We start from the raw sequence: 23,644 nt of genomic DNA on the forward strand, positions 1-23,644 counted from the left end.
TTGCTGTATTGTCTTGGATCGGAAGTATGACATCTGAGCTCATGCCACGCCTGTCTGGCTTTAGCATGCCACCCAGTCTGATATGAAAAAGAAGGCACTGGTGAAAATACAGGCTTACTTTGAGTTACTCCAGGGTCTCAACCATCAATAAGCAAGGACAGGCGGTTTTATGTCACGTCTTCATGGTCACCCAGGGTTAGGAGGGTAATGTTGGTAAACAAAGCCAGTTTTGGGAGACAGTCCGTAATCATGACTTCCACTGCGGCCTTGAAGCCGGCCATCGACAAGGTCCTGGTTGAAAAGCGTGCTTTGAAAATTGAAGAGAAGGCCCTGAATGAGACCCTGGCCAAGCTCAAGGCTCAATTGACCCAACTTCAAGTAGAAGCGCTCGAAATACGGGCTCGGGCTCGGCAACAAAAACAAGAACCTGCAAGTGAATATAACTTGGACGAAAGGTTGCATCATCGTGGACATAGCCGTTCAACTCGTCAAAGGGATTTCTCATCGGGTCCTACGTCGAGCACAGCCACGCAGAACCCGGAAAATATCAATGAGCAAGAACTCGAATTGGCCGTAGTCGATCCGCAAGCCATCTTACAAAAGGTAAGAGCAATAACAGGATCCAGTTCTTCCTGAACTTTCTAATTAATGATAGCAATACCACCAACTTATGCTCAATGTCTGAATGCAGATGATGGCGGGTCAATTTGAAATGGAGGACGATTTCGAAGAAGAGGAGGAGGACGACGACGACGACCCGTGATTGAGATGCTAAATACTCAACAATGTTTTGTGGCTGTGAATCTGTATTTCATATTCTCAGATGCAAGTTTTTGTCACTTTTGAGTGAAACTGGGCTGCCATTTCTTCAGCTCGAGCAATTATACTTTCGGAAATACCCGCTAAACGAGCGACATTCATCCCGAAACTGCTCTCGCTCGCACCCTCCGTTAATTTCAGTAGTAGTACAATGTTCCTCGTATTCGTCTTGTCGCTCATATCGTCTTTTGCGTCAAGTTTCGCCGCATTCGAAAATCCCATATGATAGTTTTTGACCAACCCGGGATGTCTTAGCTCGGTGTTGATCAACTCTTTGTAATGCGTGACAAAGATGGTTAAGCATTGCACTTTCAACAAGAGATGATCCAACACCGCCTGTGCAATCGCAGCTCCGTCCAACGTGGCCGTACCACGACCCAGTTCATCCAACAGGACCAATGATCGACTGGTAGCCGAGTTCATGACGTGATTGGCCTCATCCAGCTCCACCATTAGCGTGCTCTGGCCAGAGAACATGTCATCCTTGGCTCCTAGGCGCAAAAATATTCCGTCAAAAAGTGGCATTCGGGCTTCGGTTCCCGGGACGTGGCAGCCCATTTGTGCCATCAGCGCCACTTGAGCCACTTGACGGATGTACGACGACTTTCCGCCCATGTTAGGTCCAGTTAATATCACAGCTCGAGGACCGTCAAGTTTGAGGTAGATGTCATTGGGAACCACCGGTGTGCCAAGAGGTAGGATGTGTTCCAAAACCACGTTCCTCGAATTAAGAACAGAGTACTGTCGCTCTTCGTCGGCGTCATCATAAAATACGGGTCTGCAAAACCCCTCGCTTTTTGATACCTCGGCCAGCGAGAAGAGGCAATCCAGCAGAGCCAAACTCTTGATGGCCTTTTGAAATTCGGGAAATCTCGAGGCAAACTCTTGTAGGAAACTTTTCCATCCTAACTTGCACTCGCTCTCTAACGCTTCCTTGGCAAACTGAATTTCGGGAATCCGTTCGTGAATAAAAGGAGAGCGATATCTGATTAGATACTTGGTCGAATTAATAGTAATCCAATCATCGGGGACGATCCGATTCTCTTTTCGTTTCACTTCGATTAAATACTCCGCTCCAGACACAGTAGTGTACTGAAAAGTGGAGAGTCGTAGTATCTTCTTGATTTCTTGCCGATAGTTTTCCATTTCCATTTCTAAATCGGTCAGCGCGCGTTTTCTTTCTGCAACGGTGGAGAGGAAATTCCAATCTTTAAACACGTGCACAAAATCGCTCTTCTTTGCGGCTTCTTCATCCAAGGAGTTGATCACGGCTTCCATGGCTTCGAACGACTCCGTCACCGATTGAATTGCATCCCGAATTAAAGTGGGCATCGACGATCCGGGTAAATTGTGACTTATCAATCGGGTGCAGATCTTCCAAAACTGGTGACAGAATGAGCACAGACGAAAAAAATCGCCAGGCTTAATTCTCTGATACAACGAAGCCATTAAAGCCATTTCAAGATCCATAGACTTTTTTAACTGATTTGACACGGCTTCGAAGTCCTTGCCTTCGGGAGACATTAGATACTCCACGGAGGCTTGGCGGGCCAAAATTCCTTCTTTCGTAATCAAAGGAGCAGCCAGCCAATCCTTGAAAAGCCTTGCGCCAAAACGACTTCGGGTTCGATTCAAGATCTTAAAGAGACTGCCTTGAACTCCGGACTTTTTGCTCGTACTATTCCGGAACAATTCTAGATTCCGCACGGTCATCGCTGGTAGGCACATGATTTGATTGCGAGATCCAGAAAATTGCTCGATGCTTTTGGATCGCTTAAGCACATCTTGCAAATTGAACTCGGCCAAGTAATGGACCAATGCCACCAGGCAACGCTGAACCCCTACGGACAATTGAGGCAAACTTTGAAGAGCATTTGAGGCATCACCAAAGAACTCAATGAAATCTCCATTATCGAATCGGTCAATGTCAACGGTTTCGGGAATAATGGGGTTCTTCTCGGCCGCTTTCCGGCAATACATATCTAAGATCGTTTGTGACTTGGAATCCAGAAGATCTCGAGGCACAAGGACTTCACAGGGTTCAATGGTGGCTAATCTCATTGCTAAGCCGCAACGGGCAGGGTCGTCTTTGAAATCGTCATAAATGATGTTGCCCGTAGTGGGCTCTACTCCCACCACAGCAATGGATGCGTCAGTTTCATAGACGGCCATAAGAACGCTCTTGACATTGCCTTTGGGATCTTGGGTGAGTTCGCTCGCATATTCCAGGCTAATGTCCTCTCCCAGGAAAGTGCTTCTAGAATAAATCGACACCAGATCTCGGGCGAAGGTAGAGCTGGATTTGTTATTCCCCACTTGGCGAGCCGCTGCGGTCTCCGTCTGACCGATGATTCCTACCTTGTACCCATGGGCCACTAGCTTTTTCACATACAAAGCGGGTCCATGGAATGTAGGCACACTGGCGGTCAGAAATAAGCGATCTTGATGGCAATAAATTCCGAGCACTTTGGCAGCAATCTCAGCGTCACGCCCGAAGAATCGATAACGATAGCCGCACTCCACAAACAAAATCAACTGGGGGTATTTGGCTTTGAATTCAATCACTTGTTTTTCCAAAGGCGTGGGTTTGCCTTGGACTGTCGATTCTGGAGGTTGGCTCTTGAGGTCAGTCGGCGTCGTGTCTGAGATCAGGCTAGTACAGGTTTCACGATCCTCATCCACATGAATCACTTCTTCCACTTGTTGGGTGCCATCCGAATATATCCTTGGTTTCTTGGCCATGGGCCAATCAACATTTGGATCTTGAACGGTAGTCTTACTCTCTGGATTGGGAGTAGCGTCATCAATTCCCGAGGACGACTTGCGCTTGAAAAAAGTGTCAATGCTTCTTTGGGATTTGGTATTCGAGGTTCTGGGCGAGTTGGTCAAGCTATTGGAAGTGGGCGAAGACGTGGACGTGTTCGATGTTTTCTTCCGACCGAAAAAGTACTTGGATTGACCTTTGCCGCCCCCAACCATGTTGAGTTGGAATCAAATACAATGAATGAACATGCCACGGGGTTGAATTTAGTCATGGAGGAGCACACCAATCTATCCTCCCAATGTCGTACACACCATACAGAGTACACAGCGCTCACCCATCTTTCGCGCAATTCTTTGGCAGCATGTTTGAAAACAATCTCCAAAGCAAAACAAGACTTGGCCAAGAAGGTGACCAGGCCAGGCCAGATTCAGCAGTTTCCAAAGGAGATTTTTCCTCTATGAAGAGGTTTGGGATCAGCCAGACTTTGGACATTTGAACAGGATCAGGATGAAAAGTGATCAGAGAGAGTAAGAAAAATAACCAAGAGACAAAATCACTGGCTTTCATACGCACATTCAATATGTAAAAGAGTGAAATCTTCAACCCGGTATTTTCATGTGAACGTTTAGAACATCACATATTTGGCCAGAACGATGTAGTTTCCGGAGTGTGAAGAAAAGAGCGGCCCTTATTTTCTTGGCGTACTATATTGAAGCAGATGACACAGAATACATACATAGAGGACAATTGACAGTTTCTCGAATAGATCTTGTAAAAGGTGGTGAGGTGGCTTTTGCGGTACGAGTAATGTTATCCATGGAACTCTAGTTCTGCGGGAGTTGCTCCACGGGAATGTGAAACTTGAACTTTTCGGGGAAAAGCTGTCGCGCACTGGGCAACATTAACTTGTACGATTGACGGATCGTCACGTCCGCTACCCCCGCGATATCCGCAATTTCTTTCTGCGAACGCGGGTCACTCGAGGCTTGCGAGGCCATATAAATGGCCGCTGCCGCCACGGAAATGGGCGACCGTCCCGGCACAATATCCAAGTCCACGGCCGTCTTGGCAATGTGCGTGGCGGCACGTTGGACATCGCGCGGTAAGCCCAGCGTTCCGCAGAAGCGATCCATGAAGTCACCCGTGGTGATGATGTCCACATTGGTGTCGTCGTGGGCCTTGAGAATCAACTTGAAGCAACGCCCGATCTCCTTCTTACTCACTGTGGACACAGCCACGATCTCCTTGAAGGTTCGAGGCACGCCTTCCTGGCGACAAGCGATGTACAAAGATGCGGCTGCAATGGCCTCATTCGATCTTCCCCGCAGATTCCGACCTTCGTGAACCGTTTTGAACAGACTGAAAGCAACGAGAAAGGGTTCTTAGCACCGTATTACGTACGTTCAACGGGCGACATCGTTATGAATGGTCCTTGACTCTCAGCCGAGGACTCTTAAATCCCGACCATTCTCCGGCTGATCACGACGAATACTTACTTGTTAGCCCGCTCGGTGATAGTGCGCGGCAAATTAATGCGGTCACACATGCTGGAAATGACCTTGATGGCGTTGAGCAAGGTCCGATCCGAGCTGGACACAGTCCGGCGATTAGTGTACATGGCGTTGCCATCCGAGTCGAAGGAGGCCTTCCCGGTGGACGGGCCAATCATGGTGGACAAGTCGCTGCCACTGAGTAGATTATTCTCGGGCCCGCCCACACGCGAGCGATCCTCGCCGCCCTTCTCGTTGGAGAAGGTGCGCCACTCGGAGCCCACGTCAATCACGCGATCGCCTACCACGAGCCCGCACTCGGAGCAGATCATATCGCCCGCGCGGTGATCCTCGATCAGATTGGCATCCGGATGTTGCGGACATACCACTTTGGCGGACATGATGCCCACCGAGGATTCTGCGGACCTCCAAGAGCCTCGGCAACGGTTCCCTAGGTGGTTGGGGGAAGGATAAACCCTCGGAAGACGGGAACGATGGTGGGTGCGGTTAAAAGGCAATGGAATGGATGATTTGACGTCCGGACTAGGCTAGCAACGCTCTGACGTCCCTCTCGTCTCTTCTGATGTTCGGTAGTCTATTTAGTCTGGCGTAATAATCTCGAGAGGCACATTGACTAGCCACAGGGTTGCTGGTTGAATTTTGGGTAATAAGAAGCCATAAATAGCACGACAATAGGCCACGGTGTATCATTCGGATTTTTTCTAACATCATTTGCTGAACTCACCCCGGCACACGAATTTTACACATCCTATGATTATCACCTACAATTGCATTCTGTGTAAGAAAACGAAAATCAATCAATTCAGTGGCGTAACTGGATCAATGTCAGTACTATGAGTAAATGATAAGGAGTTTAGCTGGGCTTAAACAGGGCAACGAAGTAAGCTTTCTGGCAACTCTGGAAAAATTCCTGATCATAGTGGAGGTCGGCAGCTTCGAAAATTCATCATTTTCCGAGGGTGACTAACTTTGCTTTTGGCCAATTCTTTAGTGAAGTCATGTTAGGTAAAACATTCTCTTTCGCATTCATCTCAGCCACTAATTTTTGTTTGATAAATGATCATTCAATGATAGATGCGACTCTCTGTTGTGAAATCTAGCAATGGGGCAATTTGGAGTTTTTTTTGCATCAGGGCCATCGTCAAGTTTCCAGTACGTAAGAGATTTGCCGACATTAGCTTGAGATTTATGTACTGATTTGAAGATTTTTTCCTTCTAGCCCAGAGTATGATGCAAAAATGATTCTAAGTTTGATTGATTCTGAAAGAGCTACAAAAATGTCGTGTTGTTGTAACATTTTTGGACAAAATTATGGACTGGCACATGGGAAACTTCGACCTTGAAAATGACGATTTTCGATCAGGTTGAATTTCCGCCTTTTTACTTTGACAGATATTGCTCTGATTGCGCCTCTGACTTTTCTTACCCGCAATTTCAACCAATGACAAACTTTGCTCGCATTTTGTGACGTAAGGCTGCTGAATCCCACTCATGGGGCACCCCCACGTGGTCTTGTGAACGCAAATTTTGAAATGCGACAGTATTAAAATTTACCAAGGAACAAGGAGTTTTACCCAGTCGCATTTCAAGATGTGCGTTCACGAAACTATCTGATACTCGCAGTAGGTGCAACTGGGTACAAATCGCATCTCAAGAGCAATGGCAAACCTTGTTTACATTTTGCTCGCATTTTGTGACGCTGAATCATAATAGAAAAGGCACTTCAGAAACTTATGGGGGGAGTCAGAAAGTACTATTAGACCAGACTCAAAAAAAACACAAATCAGGACCAATCTCAGCAGTAATGGATTGGAAGTTTGTGTTGCAGGAATATTGTTAACATTGGTAGATTGAATACACACTCAAGGTAATCCCGGCATCACTGAATGTAAGCCTGAACAGAGACTTGCTTTTTCCGTCTCCGTTGAGTGTTTCCACCATCTTGATGAAAATTGCAATTTGAGCCCCATCATAAGCACAAACATGTTCTAATCTTGCAAGCTTTTGAAAACTGGTTTGTGCATGACCCAGGTGCTTTTGTCAGTTTACCTTGTATTAGCACTGTTTTGGGTGGGTTGGGATATGTGTTGCTTAAAAAATGTTAGATGCCTAAATGCTAGACCAAAAACAAGTGCTCGGACAAGTTGCTCAAACCAGTTTAATGTAAAGTACCAGAAGAGAGCGTATGCATGACAAAGGGTTGCATATGGGTTTGCTTTTCAGAATTTGGAAATATTGTCAACAATTTTGATTTACACCAGAGATGTCAGGATCACCTTGACTGAGTATAGCTCTTGGTATTTGATTGCTCACCTTGTTCCTCATTGGCGCCCCCGTTTTGACATGGTTCATTACTAGAGCCGTAAACATTATTCAATTAAATTTGGCAAAATAGCACCTAAAAAAGCTGTGAAAAATGGCGAAATAGTTGATAAAATATGCCGAAAACAAGCATTGAGTGGTGTATTTCTAGAGTTTTAGTTACAAGAAGCTAGATTACCAATCTAAAGCCTCTGGACATTAAGCAAACCACAACAGGCCCAAAAAGGTAGCTAATTTGGAAATTGCTTTCCCAAAACCTTCCAAAATCAAACGTCTTCCCCTCAATCTGGTCAACCTGAAGAAATTGTTAGCAAATTACTTGAAATTAATGAATGCTCATGTGAAGCTTTCCATCAATATCAGGTTCAAGTGGTCTTGGAGAGAAGGCTTCAACACATCAGAAAAGGAGAGTTAGACATGGCTAAGTACCATTACAAAGCGTTTTGTTTGACCCATAATTGCAGTTCTATGCTGTGCAGCTTTGGGCTTTGTTCGGTCAACTCCCTAGCCATGGAGTATGCCCTAGTTTACCCTGGTTTGCCCTAGTTCACCTTGGTTTGAAACATTGCAATGTGATCTCAACGTCTGCCTTTTTTGCGTTTCATTGTGTTTTGTATGCTCTTGTTGCGTTGAAGGAAGCAGGAACGTTTGAACGAAAATAGACTAAATGCGAAAAATGGACAATATGTGTGAAAATGGCAAAAAAAGCTGGAAAAAGTTGAATGGGCCCCAAATAGTCAAACAGACCCTAAAAACTCGGAAAACGTGTTAAAAAAGCTATTCGACTTTTTTTCACAGCTATTTTGATTACTAGGTGGCTGGTTGAGCATAAAATACCAAAATCTTTCAAACCTTTACTTGAATTTGTAAGCCAGGACAAGTGTAAATCTCTATCTCTGTAATTGCTACAAGTAACACCCCTATCTTCCTGGCAAGTGCAAACTTATCTCACTTAAGAATATTTGAGTTTGTGTTACACACCAACAAAAACCTAGACACATCACTACATGAACTGGAATGGCTTAATAGGGAATGATTGGGGTAAAGAAAAAGCTAATGTGAGCCACGGACTTCTAGAGATGTGGACTGTGAACTGCAGCCAAATTTTTGAATCTCTTATGCTATTCATCTTATTAAAAATAAGTACTTTTATACAACCACAAGATCTGGATGAATAAATTAACTTGGCTAAATTTGAGCCCAAACCAATCCTTAGGGAACTTAGGAGACATGGTCAAAGCTGTTTAGTAAACACTACAAAGGATTCAAATTTTTAGCCTACTCTTGGTCACCTACATAAGCTTTTGACAATACAAATTTGAAATGATACACTTTACAATGAATGATATAAAAAGACCTATCTTTAGTTAAAGAGATCTAAATTTCTCATTTTATTACTTTATTTCAAAAAGTGCCTCAGAGTTGTTATGATCAAGAGCAGACCAATTTGGCGGGAAACCCATTTGCAGTCCATATTTCTGAAAGTCCATATGTGAGCACTACTTCTCTGTTGGAAATTCTAGTGCCGGCCTACATATGCTACAACACTGAATAAGTGTCTTATCAAATGCTCAGGCCTCTAAGAATGGCACAAAACCTCTTTTACTCCTCGGCATGTTAGTGTCTAGAGTGCAAAAAGTAACTACCACCTAACAAAGCTCCCAACATCTGTCCAATGGTGGAGCAGAATGATTTTTTTTCTCCCTTTGAACCAAAGATACGGATGCCAGATTATGACAGAAGTTTTAGATAGTGATCATTTTTCCATATCTATATTTATCAATGGTCACTATCTAAAACTTCTCTCACAATCTGCTTTCTTTAAAGGTCGCTCAATGGCATTCCCCAACTGTGACGTCACCCAGTTGGAAACTGGATCGTTCGATGTGCGCAATTGTTGACTCTGACGCACTCCAATGCTCAATAGGGCTGGTCAAGTAAACGCGTTCATGGACAACTGACGTTATTCCATGGAGTAAAATCAAAGACAACATGCCCAGCAAAACCGAACTGTGCTTGCAGTGGATTTTGTGCTTGTGAGGATTTCTACCTGCCAACATGTGAAATCAGTACACCTTGGGGAAAATTTGGGCAGCTTCTCACTTCCATTGGATGGAAAAGTTTAATTGCACCAAAAAAGTTGATCTCATGTGTCGCAAAACGCTAATACTTGAGAAATGATTTTTTTTGAAAATTGGGCAACTGCAACTTCCGAACTCCAACTGTCTTGTATATCTAGGCTGATCAGGGATGAGAAATTATTAAAAGCCATTTTCTACCACCTGGCAGAAATTGGTGACAGAAAATGGCAGAAATTGTTCTAAAATGGCAGAAAATATAATTCTTTGTTTTATTCTAAATCATCTTTTTCTAGTATTTACAATCACTTCCGTTTTTTGGCCATTTTTGACCACTGCCAGCCTGGCAGTGATAGGAAAAATTGAGATTGGTCGAATTTGTGCCACTTTCTGCCATAAGTGATGCAAAATACCCATCCCAACGTGTCAAAACTACATACAGGTAGGCTTAAAAGGGATTGTAAATACTAGAAAAAGATGATTTAGAATATTACAAAGAATTATATATTCTGCCACTTTTGGCCATTTTCTGCCATTTTTTGCCACTCATTTTGGACCAATTTCTGCCAGGTGGTGAAAAATGGCTTTTAATAATTTCTCATCCTTGCTGATAATGTTTTTTAATGATTTCTCATCCCTGGTCAGAGTGCATTTTAAGCCTCATATGGATGCCAAGCCTAACTGGCAACACAAGCCCTTTCTTGCCCCAAGAATAAAAACTGGGCAGGTTAAATTTGCCCAGGTCAAGCTCTCATGGCAGGTTGATGATTGGAAAAGGGTTATGTGGTCTGATGAGAATCTGTTCTATCTCTTTCCACCCTCAAACTCTGCCTGTGATCACATATGGACCCAAAATTCAAGTCCCAATCCAACTGTAAAGCATTCACCCAAAGTCATGGTTTGGGGAATCTTTGGGTCCTGTGGGCTCTCAGATTTACACTTTGGACCTAAAAAAAAGAGTCTGTTTTGAAAAGACTTCAGCGCAATGCTCCTTTAACAAGGAGAAGATTGACTGAGGCCACTTCTGACCAAATTTTCATGCAGCATAGTGCTTCACCACATATAGCAAAAGCAACCACTAAATAGTAGGAAAATAATTTTCAATGGTATTGGCGGAAAGAGGAATGGCCAGGCAATTTCCCTAACCTGAATGCCATTGAAAATTGGTGGGCAATTATGAAAATGAGAGTGTCCGAAATGCAGGGCATTAGTTGCTCCTCAATAAAAGGAACAAATTACAGTTACAGTTTCTTTGTCCAAAAAGAGTAACTCATTACACAATTGTTACTTGGCTAAATATGCACTGGCGCTACATGTTACAATTACTTTTACTGAAATTTAAATGACCAATACTTCAAGGTTTTTACCTCATCAAGGTACTTCACAAAATGGTGGTTATATTTTTAATTCAAACAGTCCTAGAACTTGAAGCTTTCTAGCTAGCATGTTACACAAATGAGCATTGATATTGTTTATTTGCTTAGCACTGCATAACTCCCATTCTTGGCGATGATTGTTTGGTTAAGCAAGTGAAAACACGACATAGAAAAATCATTTTCTTTCAAAATTTGGGCTACTTCAACAGTATCAATCCTATGGGGATAACATGCCTCATGCTTTTTTGAAATTTGAAACCTGGGAGGCAAGAAGCTTATTCAAAAAGTCAAAGATGTATTTAGGGTGGGGATTTTGAATCTGGACAAAGTTAAGGCATGTATTAGGTTATGTTGCAAAAATAATTTTGCTTTTTTTTCAGTATTAGAAATTCTTGAGGTAATAATACTTCCCAATTAGAGCCTTGTGCCTTGAGTCATGTATGGATATGGAGAGAGTTGAGAGATTTAATGCAATGAACTCAAGCCAAAGGAAAATTTGGTCCAAATAAGGTATTGTATTTCGACAGAATTTGAATGAGGAGATGTGAACAATAAATAAAGCAGTTTAAATATAAAAAGATCTGAAAACACAAACACATTCTTTGTTGCTAGAAACCAGAACGATTTTCAGCCCTGAGCTTCTTTCTTTAGGATATACAAAAATATTGCAATGTGGAAATTTTTGTTAAAATTATGAAAAAGCTTCTAGGCTCCTCATTTGAAAAGGGACAAATGAAAAATTGAATGCCACTCTGGAGCGTAAAAAAAGAACAAGTAACAGGTATTTTTGGGGCTTTTTGGGTCGTTACAATTACATTAGTTCAAATCATAATGGGATTACAGTTCTTTTTTCGAAAAAAGGGACAAATTATTGCAATATTGTTACATGTAATTTCGTTGTTACTGCCCTGCGGAAATTTCTCCTGCCTCAACAATTTCACAACACAAAACTTAGTTACAAGAGGCATGGACACTTATTAATGTCAATACCTTGGAAGCTCTGGTTGAATCACTGCCAAATAGAAAGAGCTACCATGATTTTAACACATCCAGTGCCTCCAAATATTCATTGGCAAAATTGTTTGCCGTCTCGGGGCTACGTTTGAACAACTATATAAACCATTTAAGTCCAAAATTCATTTGCTAAAGATAACATTACATGGCAAGAGACAAAAATATTTAAAAACAACACAAAAAAATATGGGGTGCCAACAATTTGTGATCAGTAAGAAGTGTGGTGACACTTACTTCATGGTAGTACCAGAGGGCGCATTAGTATGAAATTTCAAAGATTTACACTTCTCTATAGGGTCAGAAAGGTTGTGCCATTGAATGGAGAGCACACATGATACTAAGTGAAATCATGAAATTTATGGTACAAGAACAGCGTTGGGTTTTACACGGGGTCAGAACTTTCCTGTCACACTGCGTATGCCTACATTCCAATTCATGGCTGCATCTGTTAGTCAGGGTTTAAATTTTCATTACAAGCACCATTTGTTCAAATATTATTCAATTCAAAAACATTCCTGAAACTTGAAACTTCAAATTCAAGTCCGACCTCAATTCCAAAGTGTACCGTACTGCTTGAAAGACTACCTTAACCTCATTAAAAGGTGCTTTTCATTACTGGGGTTTACCTGCAGAAGAAGAAAAGAGTCGAGTTTTATCCAAATGTTATCAAAAAATAACTTTGAGGATGAAAACAAGGGCTCTCTCAATGAGTTTGTAAGAATTGATTCAGAATGAAAGCAGTGGTATAACAATGTGAATCAATAGAAAGATGTTCATTTTTTTCCCTTTGGCTTTCGAATATCTTTCATCTACATCGTACATCCACATTGAGTCTCACCGGTGCGTTCTTCGTTTCTCCACCGATCAATCAGTCCGACGGCTGTTTTCAAATTACGAGTATGTCGAACAATATGTTGCCAAGACGCTGAATTCAAAATGGAATTGCCTCATAAAGGTTTACGCACCTAACTTAATATCCATCTTAATGAGTGGGAATGATACTGGAAAAATATTCAGATTCCAAACTGACCTTGTGTCGAATTTGACCAAGACAAGTTCTCGAATCTCTGCTCTCCACGTCACTTCTATTCAACGAGGTTCAATTGTGAGCGCTTGTAACAAAATAACTTCACTCCTCGCAAACCAGGCAACTGGCTTACAAACAAAGACTTACCCGACTGACCTTTAGCGTTTCTCTCTAATCGCCATGGCCAACAGGGTTACACATGGAGGACGCGGAGGAACCCGTGGCAGTGGCCGATTTCCCGTAGGTTCCACACCGCCCCGCCCTCAATTGGTTTGTCCCAAGGTTGAAGGACAATCACTCGACTTTGGCTGGACAGAGTCACCATTTCGTGGCTCCCCTCGAGGTAATCGTGGCTACCGGGGTCGTTCACCCATGGGCCAGCGCCCCCAACGCGGCAGTTACGCTTTTTTCCCGGGTGTGAAACCCGTGGTGAGCGCCAATATGCGATTGGGCGATAAGTGTCGCCCTCCTATCTTGGTCTCAACTGAGAGAGACGAGAATGACAACCCAATGGTCGAGCTGGTCCAGGATGAACCCATGACGCCTCCACCTACTTCCCATGAGCAAGATAATCTCTTCACGTAAGGGTCGTCAATCATGTTGAGCGAGTTCACCTGGACGTATTAGAGGAAGAATTGATGGAGCGGATCTCCAACTCTCTACCATTAATAACTTTTGAGTTTAGTTTTTGATGTTTGACAATGGTCCAATTACAATTTTAGGGGATGCGAAGAAGGTGCAAGCGAAGATTGTCTCTGCCATCGTCCACCTACGGTTATTATGTGTCGAATGTGCGGTCACATGTTGGTTGGACGAGTGCGAAAGCGGTGTTTGGCCCATCCTCGTCACATCTATCTGTACGACCTGAATCGTTGTCCGATATCAAATTGCTTGGCCGTGGCTTCTATGCTGCTTGAGGTATCAGCCACCCGGGAGATTAATGTCTCGACCCTTCAAAGGCAGTTCTTTGAGACCCGCGAAATGTGTATTTTTCTTTTCAGACAAGCTATCCCGTCGAGATGTTTGAAAGGACTAGAAAATGAGGCACCCCGCTCGAGATTGCGATATCGTTGGCCATATGCCACACTTCAAAACACCTTTGCGCGACCCTTATGTAAAATTATTGTAAGCAAATTTCTGGCCGAATGTCGGTCGAGTCCGAGCGAAAAATATATATTTTTAGGTTTGTTCAAGATGGCTAGCAATCGGGTTTCTGTATGTATGAATGTCGACACGCTCGTTAATAGTACGTCGAAGTGAGCTGCTGAATCCGTCGGGTATTGCATGTTTTACACAAAACGTGATCGTCTAAAGGGTAGCATCCCGATCCTTCCTCATCCGATGATAGTATCATACCACAATCTTCGCATCGATAGCAACTCACATGAAAACTCCGATCCAGTGCCACGACTCGCACCGTCTCTTCCTGACCTGGCTCGGGCATGATGGGTTGCTGGCAAACTGAACATTTGGGGGCAAATCGCCGGTGGAAGTCTTCAATGCAATGAATCTGGTTGGTCGCGTCGACGGTGAAAGGCACTCCATCCAAAAACTCCGATCCAGTGCCACGACTCGCACCGTCTCTTCCTGACCTGGCTCGGGCATGATGGGTTGCTGGCAAACTGAACATTTGGGGGCAAATCGCCGGTGGAAGTCTTCAATGCAATGAATCTGGTTGGTCGCGTCGACGGTGAAAGGCACTCCATCCAAAGACTTTTGGCAAACGAGGCACGTGAAACAATGCGGATGATACGGCTTGCCCGTGGCTCGGAGGATACGGTCCAAGATAGGCGACATGCACTTGCAACACTTCTCAAGGGTACTCATGTAGCCGTCTTGACAAAAGGGCTTGCCATCTAAAGCGTAGAAGGGTTGACCTTGTAATGGAATGTGACAGTGATGGCAAGTGAAGCACTGAAGATGATAGATTCGACCCATAGCCGAGCAACCCGATCCTTCGCCGATAATTTTGTGTTTGCATTGAAAGCATGGTCCAAAAAAGTCCGAATATTCGGAAGAATTACTGCTACTCGACTTGTAAATATCACGCTCCGACTTGGGTCCACCAAAACTGGGGCCGGAGTCTGTGCCTTGAATGGGTTCGTACAAGGAATCGTAAGTGCTTTGTTGTTGCGATTGTTGGAGATGGAGCTGTTGCTCCTGTAACAACCGAAAGTGATAACCCGGCGGATATTTAGTGGCTTGTCGTAATTCAGAGTAACTAGAAGACACGGGAGAAGGAGGAGACGCGTAGTTTGGACCATGGTCATCATCCATACTGCCTTGGGAATCGCTCGAACGGGGCCCATCCAACTCGGAATAATTGGAGCAATTGGCGTAGACCGGATGTGGATTGACTTCAATAAGACGTCGAGAGCTCGGGGGAGCCTTGGGCGTGGTAGTGATAGTCGTGCCCGGAGGCAAACTCATTTGCTCTCTTTGTAATTGTAGTACGGTACTGTACGAAGGCTCTTTGATGAATTGCTTCACATCCTGGCTTTGGGGAATGGCGGGCACGGTCGGTCCCGTCGGCGATGCAGTCACACCCTGACGTTGATCGACGGAGGGTTTCGAAGAGACGGCCCTTGAGACCGGCGGAGCCATTATGACGCCCCCAGGGGCTCGTGCCACTTTGACCGGCTCAACATTGATATAGTTATGCCTGGGTCGAGAATACGCAACGCCATAATCCGAGGAACCGTCACCGGCTCCGACACTTCCACTCCCTACCGCAGGCGACCCCCGAGTCGAGATGGAAGTCACGGCCCAAGTTCGGGACCCAGATTGAGATTGGGACGCGGAGGCGTGTCGATTGACAGAGGAGGCGGGACGCGATAGGAGGTGAGCCGGTACAGTGCGTCCATCAGACAGGACGAGTTTCCGCACGCGATGCTCCAATGAGGAAGACATGGTAGGCGGAGACCGGCGATGACCCTAGGTTCCTCGGCACTTGGAGTTTTTACATCATGGATGGCATGGGTGCGGCTTCCGGTCTTAGACCGACGGATCGAAAGACCGACAGAGAGAGAGAGACCTTGATTTCAAATCCGTGAGATCACAGATGTCTCCATCAAGGTTGAATCATCCGTGAAGCAACAATTGGTTGGCCCACGATTGATGGATGTAACTGATGCGAGCGAACGTGATTGGCTTTCGGCTTTCTGACCATTCACGTCGCCATCTCGATTCGAGGTCCACCTACAAATACATTGAATAGCTAGCTGGACACCGATGCCGCAGTTCTTGGAATGGCGATGGGTGTAGGGAAACAAACCCAGCATTGGTTTTGTCTCAGGTCGTCGAGTCACTCATTCGTCACTCATTAGTCATTAGGCAGGCAGGTCTATTATCTGGTCTGTCTTCGCTCGGCTAGCTCGTTGAGCGAGGCTACTAGCCACGGAAAAGATGGATGGATGGATGGATGGATGGATGCATGGATAGACGGCCAGGGGAGGACGCAGACGAGAGTCGCTCTCCCTTGGCCGTTATCTCGGTCTACAGGGTCTGCAGCCTCGCTCGCTCACTCGGGCTTCGCGCGTGACTTGCTTGGACTTGGTGGTGGATGGCTGACGGAAAGAGAGAGAGAGAGGGGACCCCAGGTGATCAAGTGAACTCACCTCTGCCGCCAGATCGACACTGAAATCTGGAGACTCGACAAACCAGGATAAACGTTATTCTCCACCGATTAATTGGCGGTGCTCATTTTTAAATGGGTGACAAACTCTTAGAAAGGTTTGGAGAGAGAACTTAAAGGCTATTAATATGGTGTTAGGTTAGGTAAGGTTAGGTTAGGTTTAAGAAAGTAGTACCGCCAACTAATCGGTGGAGAATAACGTTTACCGACAAACCAGAGTTCAAGGAGAGAGAGGCAGATTGTTTGGTACTCATTGAGACAGGGTTGATAAAAAGCAAAAGGACATGTGGCGGAAGACATGCCAATAATCTTGAGCGATCTTGAGCATTTGTCAGCCCTTGATTCGGATTTAGGATCATGATGACATCATGACATGCCTGCCCAACCCTTTGGACCATTGATTAATATCCGCGATCAAAGGGATTCCTCTATTCATATTACCATGGATTTTAGCTTATGTTTGGCTGGGGCCCGCTAGTTGGCGTGCCCTTTCATTTATTTGCTCCACACCAAACCTTTCGCTCAGGGACTACTGTGACACAGAACCTACCAATTAAATCGAGGTAATGCCATGCCAGGGTGATCCCACATGGCATTGATGGGTTGAAGGGTCTAAGAGCAGCCACAGGCCAAATGCTCGAATTAGGTCTGAATTCATTGGCTTGAATTTGGCCCTTGATCTGAAGGGTACGTTACGGGTCCATATTCAAGTCGTCCTCGGACCATTCCAAAACATATGGTCGTTAAAAAATGAACTCTGAGATGACAGATCAGCAGCTTTCATTCACTGGAGGCTGCGTTGTTTGCCTTTTGTCCACATGACGCAGCGTATTGTAACTTTTAAGATTTTTTTGGTTGAAATAAAAAATGCTGACATTTTGAATCCCCAGAAACCATTTATCTATTGGGTTGATTTTAAGATGCCAAATTGTTAGACCTATTCATCTGACCCCCACAAGTAAATGACTTAAGCAATACTGGTTCAATGCAATAGTTTTAGTTGGGCTGGGTTGGAAAGGGCTCACCCAAATGGACTCCATGATTAATACACGCATCCCACAATCTTGCTTGCGTCCAAGATACCATTTAAATCCGAAATCGTATTATCTAACCCGTTTGGACATCAATTAATCATTCAATAATTGGAGGCAAATTGCCAAATCGGCCCCAAACAGGTCCATGAGAGATGATGAAAGACTTGTGCCGTGAACAAGCGCGCCAATTCGTATCTGCTGTAACGCCTCCATGAATAACGCTAGACATAAACCACTGAAAATTGATAAACGTTATTCTCCACCGATTAGTTGGCGGTGCTCATTTTTAAATTTGTGACAAACTGTTCGAACGGTTTGAAGAGAGAGTTTAAGGGCTATTAATATCGTTTTAGGTTGGGTTGGGTTAGGTTAGGTAAGGTTAGGTTAGGTTAGATAAGGTTAGGTTAAGTTTATAAAAGTAGCACCGCCAACTGATCGGTGGAGAATAACGTTTACCCTGAAAACTATGGACGTGCCTCGACCAATGCTAGTCAAGACAAAAAGCCAATTCAGCCGCAATTACATTTAGGCTGTCTGTAGAAACTTTGGTCCGATTTGTTAGCCAAGATATCAGGGCTGCCAGGCATATGTTAAAAATTGCGTTTTCTTGAGCTTTAAGAAAGCTATGGACCGGGTTAACCTGCGCTGCAACATGACAAGACTAATGTGCAGCCCTGATGATTAGTCTTGGTCATCAAAATACGTCCTTCCATAATTTTCAGTGGTATTCAGAAGAGTATGTAGAGCAGCTTGACAGCTGTCATCTCAAAGCTCACTTTTTAACGACCATATCCAAAACATCATTTCGCAATCCCAGAATTGGGTTAATTCTTGTGTGCTTCAAGAAATCGCACATGCACAATCTTGACTTAGCTAGGTTTGGGCTCGAGAGTAAATAATGATGGTGTAGCTTTTCGCGGGTCCAGCATGAATCGAGTTAATCCAAGCAATCCTGATGCTGGAGGGTCCTCGTCCTCGTCCTCGTCCTCGTCCATAATATCTATGTCAGTGATGCCCCAGCGAAGGCCCGAACAGGAGGGCGACGAGGCTGAGGATGCCAGTGCCTTGGAGCAATTGTCCATCCGGGCTTACGACCAAGATCAACTGGAGGCCGAAGTGTTCCGCCAAGCCGATCAAGCCCTCGAGCAACAAGAGCGCCAACGGCAGACCGAGATTTGCCTGAAAGAGCTCAGACCCGTGATCCTTGAGCTCCAAAGCTTAAGGCAATCGCTCGGGAAGTTGGAGCTCGAGCTCAAGCGCTTATATGGTTCCAATGCCACGTGGAACAGAGCTCAGCAGAGAAAGGCTCAATCCTGTCTGGACGAGCAGGAGAAATTGATTGTCCTCCGGAACACCCTCCGGAACAAACAGAAGCAACTTGCTCAGGATTTGACACACTTGAAGTACGATTGGGCTTTGGATTCAGATTTTCAATTAGTCCAGGATGATGATGGGAACAATCACGAGGACGATGTCTCGGCGGACGGATCCAGGCTGGCCGCAAACGAAACTCAACCCGAGAGTATTTTTGCCCCCGAGAATCAAGCGGAAACGGACCAAGAGAAAAAGATTCGATTGGGCGAGATGACGGCCTTTGGTAACGTTCTTCAGACCAAGACCGACTCAAATGAGTTGTCACATTACAACACGTATGTGGCGGATCAGCGGCGGTTGAATGCCCAAATCGCTGTGGATTCCGTCTCCAAGTCGTCCAAGGCTGTCTCCGTGGGGCGGAAAGGCCAAGACCGATCTCGCATTCGATCCAGAACTGTGTCATCCGACGAAGATGAAAGTGAGGCCCCGCCGGCGTACGGCACGGATGACTCCGATTGGGCGGGTACGGATGATGAAGCCGATGATGATCGTAAGAAACGGAAAAGAGGCCTGGTCGACGACGGAGAACGAGCAGACTATTTAAAGCGACTCGACAAATGGCAATCGTCGCATGAAGCGGACGAATTGAATGCCAAGTCCGAGGAGCTAGAGGGCGGACTCCACGTACCCAGTCGTATCTGGGATCAGTTATATAACTATCAACGGGTTTGTGTTCAGTGGTTGTGGGAGCTTCATCAGCAGAAGGTGGGAGGCATCTTGGGCGATGAGATGGGTTTGGGCAAAACCATTCAAATCATCGCGTTTCTTGCTAGCCTCAGCTTCAGTCAACGACGAATAGGCAGTGGTAATAGCTTTGGCCCCATCCTCATTGTATGTCCGACAACAGGTATGTAGGACTAGGCTTTCAATACTTTATATTCAAACCTCCCTAGTGCATACTTGTTATTACTTTTCATGTTAGTCATGCATCAATGGGTAAAAGAGTTCCACAAGTGGTGGCCAATGTTTCGGGTGGCCGTCCTTCACGAATCCGGATCGCACACGGGATCTCGTCAAAGTCTTATTCGCTCGGTGGTCGCATCAAAAGGAGTACTCATTACTAGTTTCAATGGTGTTGTGGCTTTCAATGACGCCCTCGTTCAAGGTAACTTTGACTACGTCATCTTGGACGAGGGGCACAAGATTCGAAATCCAGATGCCAAGATAACCCTCACTGTCAAAACATTTCCTACCTCTCACCGAATCATCTTGTCGGGTAAAAGCGGCTTCTTTTTGTCATCAAAGTTTCATCTATCTTAAATATACGCGTTATGCGTTCTCTTGTATAGGCTCTCCTCTACAGAACAATTTGAAAGAGCTTTGGTCTCTTTTTGACTTCATCTACCCCGGAAAACTTGGAACTCTGCCCGTGTTCATGCAACAATTTTCCGTTCCGATCACTCAAGGAGGTTATTCGAATGCTAGCCGCGTTCAAGTGGCCACTGCCTACAAATGTGCCACTGTTTTGAGAGATACCATCAATCCGTATCTTTTGCGCCGAATGAAATCGGATGTTAAGCAGCACATCAATTTGCCTGAAAAGAATGAACAGGTGCTCTTCTGTAAAATGACAGACCAGCAAAGAGACATTTACCGAGAGTATCTAGATTCGGGTGAAATCAAAAGCATTCTCGACGGGCGTCTTCAAATCTTCGTGGGACTGATAAACCTCAGAAAGATCTGTAATCATCCCGACCTCTACGATGGGGGTCCAAGAAATTTCGGTCCCAACCAAATCGTTACGGGTGAAGACGATGAAGAATTTGGATACTGGAAGAGATCAGGAAAAATGATCGTGATAGAAGCCCTCTTGAAACTGTGGAAGAAGCAAGGTCATCGCGTACTACTTTTCAGTCAATCCCGTCAGATGTTAAATATCCTAGAGCGATTTGTTCGCGATCGAGATTACCAATATATGAAGTTGGACGGGACGACAGCAATTGGATCCAGGCAAACCATGATCGACAAGTTCAACAATTCCAAAGACGTGTTCGTTTTTCTCCTCACTACGAAGGTTGGTGGGTTGGGGGTGAACCTCACCGGGGCCAGCCGAGTTGTAATCTTCGATCCGGATTGGAACCCTTCCACTGACACCCAAGCACGAGAACGAGCTTGGCGTATCGGTCAAGAGAAGCAAGTGACCATCTACAGGCTCATGACTGCGGGCACTATCGAGGAAAAAATCTACCATCGCCAGATTTTTAAGCAGTTTTTGGTCAATCGTGTTCTTAAAGATCCCAAACAAAAACGTTTTTTTAAGTCGAACGATCTATACGAGTTGTTCACATTGAACGAGGGAACCTCGGACAAAACTGAGACCAGCGCCATTTTTGCCGGCACAGGCTCAGACGTCAAAATAAAGAAAAGCGACCGCAAATCGAGGAAGACCCAGTCAAGTGAAGGCAGAAGCCCTTCGATGCCTTTGGCATTACCTATTAAACGTGTAGATTCCTTAAAGCAATTTGATGTGAAATCCTCCTTGAAACGCATCTATGATAACGCAGAGGATGCCAGCAATATTGAAAACGATGACGAGGAGAAGAAAAGGTTATTGGAAAGGGTTCGAAAAATCAGTCGAAAAATTGCCTCAGAGGATTTTTCACTATCCTCGTCCTCAACGACATCTCCAAAACCAAATCAAATTAATAGCTCCTCTTCATCCTCGAGGACTCGCAAATCTCAAAAAAGTCGACGTCCAGAGAAAGAATCCAAGAAAAGGCGAATTGATGGCGAGAAAATTTCCCATTTGGTCAAATCCGGTACCTATCAAGCACCCAAAGATGATCCAGAAGAAGTAGAAAAGAACTCAGCCGAACAAGACAACTATGTGCTTTCCAAACTTTTCAAGAAATCGGGAGTACACTCAGCTGTCCAACATGATGCCATCATCGATGGAGAGGGCGATGATTACGTTCTGATAGAAGGCGAGGCCGAAAAAGTCGCCAAAGAAGCAGTTGAAAGTCTCAGACTCTCCAGAAGGCAATGTTTCCGAGCTGAAGCCGGAGTGCCTACATGGACTGGCTCTCACGGATCTGTAGCCACAAAACCCCGATTCGGCAAGAAGTCCAGGAACTCCAACCCCTCCAGCTCAACCGCCCTCAAGTCCAACAAACTCTTTTCGGGAGAAGGAACCAAGATACCGGAAGTCCAAAACCTTTTGACGTCTGCAGATCTGCTGGCGAAAATGAAGGAGCGAAACCGGTTCCTTCCCTCCGATCATGACAATGACTCCAATCAGGACAATTTGTTTCAGCCAGATCATGGACGTCGGAATTCTCCCAAAAACGAAGAGCAGGAGAAGCAGCTTGAGCTTCTGGCCGATATACGTAACTTTATTGCATTTCAAGCTAAAATTGACGGCCAAGCACAGACTTACGAACTCTTGGAACGGTTCAAGACTCGACTCCCTCCTCAACAGAGCCCTTTGTTTAAGGCTTTGTTAAAACAGATTTGTCATTTCTCCCGGGATAGCGATGGTCGCGGTATATGGTCGCTAAAGACTGAATTTGCTTAAATAATATTGCCCATTGTTCACCAAATACCTAAATACATGCTTCTTTTAGTGTGAATGCTCATCATTTTGTGATTGATGCATCGTAAATCCGTCGCCATAGCCACAACTTACTTCTTCAAGTATTGGTTTCTCAAGACACATTGGACAACGAAGGTTTCGGTGTTTGGATGAACGCATCCAAATGATTAGATTCACCCTTGTTCCATTTGTGATTGGCAGGGCTTCATGCAACTGGCAGCCCAAATGGAGAATCCCTTGACCCACCTCATGATTGATACCAATTGGCGGAGGCTGCTGATTGAGTCCGTTTGAACTTCGTCCGTGAAAAACCACTTCCCCCCCATCGAAATTCTCGGTCAAAGCCACATTCAATGTCACTTCAGCGTTGTCAAAATGAATGGCCAGACCTTCATCATTCTTAAAATCGTTGTCCAAGTACTTGACGGTGAAGGCCTTGTGCGAATCCAACTGAAATCTCTCATCCTTGTACAAGCGATCACATAGAGGTTGGATGAATTCTTGGCGCAAAGTATCAACAACATTAGTGAACCCAACGTCATCCAAAGCGGTCCCATACTTGTTCATAGTGTTGGGACGGTTCAGAGGTAAATTGGGGTGGTGCTCGATAGAATTGAGCTCGTCAACGAGCTCTTGACAGAAATCTGGTGTGAACGCAGGGAATGAGAACACGCCTCTTCCATGGTGTGTAATCTTGTCCAAAGCGCGTTTATTGCGAGCCTCCGTCACCAACTCACTGAATCGCTCATCCAACATTCGAGACTCTTGAAAATTGAAGATGCCCGGATGCTTCCTCTTGTAATTGGTCCGGATCGTTTCTCGTACAGAGGAAAGACCATTGATGAGGTTTCGACGTCGATCACGTTCGTGTGCTAAGTCCTTCAGAATCGACTTGAGCTCATCTTGACCAAGATTGCGGATTAAGTCAGCATAATCATGAAGGAATTGTGGCGTACTGGCGAATAGGCAATGTGTCTGTAACTGGTCCACAAAAAAATTGCGAGTGAAGTAACACTGACAGATGGCGTATTTACTCATGTTAAATCGCATTCAGAAATGCGGGCGTTAGAGATTGCTCCAACTGTTTGGGAACGTTTGATGTAAGGACGTAGTACGTGAAATTTGCGATTTGACAGTGGAAAAGCGTACATAAACAGAT

General features: G+C 44.9%; 7 protein-coding genes across 7 annotated transcripts; 3 read left to right on the forward strand and 4 right to left on the reverse strand.

Annotated features, from left to right (window-relative positions):
* Positions 1–193: 193 nt before the first annotated feature.
* LOC131887859 (uncharacterized) lies at positions 194–907 on the forward strand. Its single transcript, XM_059236580.1, has 2 exons — positions 194–603; positions 692–907. Exons 1-2 carry the CDS (start codon positions 208–210, stop codon positions 761–763), a joined length of 468 nt encoding a protein of 155 aa, XP_059092563.1. The 5' UTR covers positions 194–207; the 3' UTR covers positions 764–907.
* Positions 820–3,964, reverse strand: LOC131887819 (DNA mismatch repair protein Msh3-like). The gene has a single exon (XM_059236534.1). It carries the CDS (start codon positions 3,796–3,798, stop codon positions 820–822), a length of 2,979 nt encoding a protein of 992 aa, XP_059092517.1. The 5' UTR covers positions 3,799–3,964.
* Positions 3,965–4,359: 395 nt separating this feature from the next.
* On the reverse strand, positions 4,360–5,679 carry LOC131887846 (transcription initiation factor IIB-like). The gene is made up of 2 exons (XM_059236567.1): positions 5,080–5,679; positions 4,360–4,942 (listed from the first exon to the last, which is right to left on the reverse strand). Exons 1-2 carry the CDS (start codon positions 5,472–5,474, stop codon positions 4,408–4,410), a joined length of 930 nt encoding a protein of 309 aa, XP_059092550.1. The 5' UTR covers positions 5,475–5,679; the 3' UTR covers positions 4,360–4,407.
* Positions 5,680–12,989: 7,310 nt separating this feature from the next.
* LOC131887855 (uncharacterized) lies at positions 12,990–14,104 on the forward strand. The gene is made up of 3 exons (XM_059236575.1): positions 12,990–13,492; positions 13,634–13,829; positions 13,913–14,104. The coding sequence occupies exons 1-3, from the start codon at positions 13,092–13,094 to the stop codon at positions 13,952–13,954; spliced, it is 639 nt and encodes a 212-aa protein (XP_059092558.1). The 5' UTR covers positions 12,990–13,091; the 3' UTR covers positions 13,955–14,104.
* LOC131887862 (lipoma-preferred partner homolog) lies at positions 14,069–16,643 on the reverse strand. Its single transcript, XM_059236583.1, has 2 exons — positions 14,504–16,643; positions 14,069–14,342 (listed from the first exon to the last, which is right to left on the reverse strand). Exons 1-2 carry the CDS (start codon positions 15,819–15,821, stop codon positions 14,152–14,154), a joined length of 1,509 nt encoding a protein of 502 aa, XP_059092566.1. The 5' UTR covers positions 15,822–16,643; the 3' UTR covers positions 14,069–14,151.
* Positions 16,644–18,348: 1,705 nt separating this feature from the next.
* LOC131887813 (DNA excision repair protein ERCC-6-like) lies at positions 18,349–22,522 on the forward strand. Its single transcript, XM_059236526.1, has 3 exons — positions 18,349–19,800; positions 19,876–20,169; positions 20,243–22,522. The coding sequence occupies exons 1-3, from the start codon at positions 18,507–18,509 to the stop codon at positions 22,465–22,467; spliced, it is 3,813 nt and encodes a 1,270-aa protein (XP_059092509.1). The 5' UTR covers positions 18,349–18,506; the 3' UTR covers positions 22,468–22,522.
* On the reverse strand, positions 22,455–23,644 carry LOC131887845 (2-oxoglutarate and iron-dependent oxygenase domain-containing protein 2-like). The gene has a single exon (XM_059236566.1). It carries the CDS (start codon positions 23,533–23,535, stop codon positions 22,513–22,515), a length of 1,023 nt encoding a protein of 340 aa, XP_059092549.1. The 5' UTR covers positions 23,536–23,644; the 3' UTR covers positions 22,455–22,512.

This window comes from Tigriopus californicus, chromosome 10 (assembly GCF_007210705.1).
Source record: "Tigriopus californicus strain San Diego chromosome 10, Tcal_SD_v2.1, whole genome shotgun sequence".
NCBI classification, from domain to species: domain Eukaryota; kingdom Metazoa; phylum Arthropoda; class Copepoda; order Harpacticoida; family Harpacticidae; genus Tigriopus; species Tigriopus californicus.

What these genes read in the sequence shown, in the direction of transcription:
- LOC131887859 (XM_059236580.1), top strand. Translation starts at nt 208, where the DNA reads ATGTTGGTAAACAAAGCCAGTTTTGGGAGACAGTCCGTAATCATGACT. An exon ending in CGCAAGCCATCTTACAAAAG is followed by an intron (nt 604 to 691) that starts GTAAGAGCAATA and finishes GTCTGAATGCAG; the next exon opens with ATGATGGCGGGTCAATTTGA.
- LOC131887819 (XM_059236534.1), bottom strand. Translation starts at nt 3,798, where the DNA reads ATGGTTGGGGGCGGCAAAGGTCAATCCAAGTACTTTTTCGGTCGGAAG.
- LOC131887846 (XM_059236567.1), bottom strand. Translation starts at nt 5,474, where the DNA reads ATGTCCGCCAAAGTGGTATGTCCGCAACATCCGGATGCCAATCTGATC. An exon ending in ATCACCGAGCGGGCTAACAA is followed by an intron (nt 4,943 to 5,079) that starts GTAAGTATTCGT and finishes CGTTGCTTTCAG; the next exon opens with TCTGTTCAAAACGGTTCACG.
- LOC131887855 (XM_059236575.1), top strand. Translation starts at nt 13,092, where the DNA reads ATGGCCAACAGGGTTACACATGGAGGACGCGGAGGAACCCGTGGCAGT. An exon ending in GAGCAAGATAATCTCTTCAC is followed by an intron (nt 13,493 to 13,633) that starts GTAAGGGTCGTC and finishes TTACAATTTTAG; the next exon opens with GGGATGCGAAGAAGGTGCAA. An exon ending in TGGCTTCTATGCTGCTTGAG is followed by an intron (nt 13,830 to 13,912) that starts GTATCAGCCACC and finishes TTTTCTTTTCAG; the next exon opens with ACAAGCTATCCCGTCGAGAT.
- LOC131887862 (XM_059236583.1), bottom strand. Translation starts at nt 15,821, where the DNA reads ATGTCTTCCTCATTGGAGCATCGCGTGCGGAAACTCGTCCTGTCTGAT. An exon ending in ACCCATCATGCCCGAGCCAG is followed by an intron (nt 14,343 to 14,503) that starts GTCAGGAAGAGA and finishes TGCCCGAGCCAG; the next exon opens with GTCAGGAAGAGACGGTGCGA.
- LOC131887813 (XM_059236526.1), top strand. Translation starts at nt 18,507, where the DNA reads ATGAATCGAGTTAATCCAAGCAATCCTGATGCTGGAGGGTCCTCGTCC. An exon ending in CATTGTATGTCCGACAACAG is followed by an intron (nt 19,801 to 19,875) that starts GTATGTAGGACT and finishes TTTTCATGTTAG; the next exon opens with TCATGCATCAATGGGTAAAA. An exon ending in TCACCGAATCATCTTGTCGG is followed by an intron (nt 20,170 to 20,242) that starts GTAAAAGCGGCT and finishes TCTCTTGTATAG; the next exon opens with GCTCTCCTCTACAGAACAAT.
- LOC131887845 (XM_059236566.1), bottom strand. Translation starts at nt 23,535, where the DNA reads ATGCGATTTAACATGAGTAAATACGCCATCTGTCAGTGTTACTTCACT.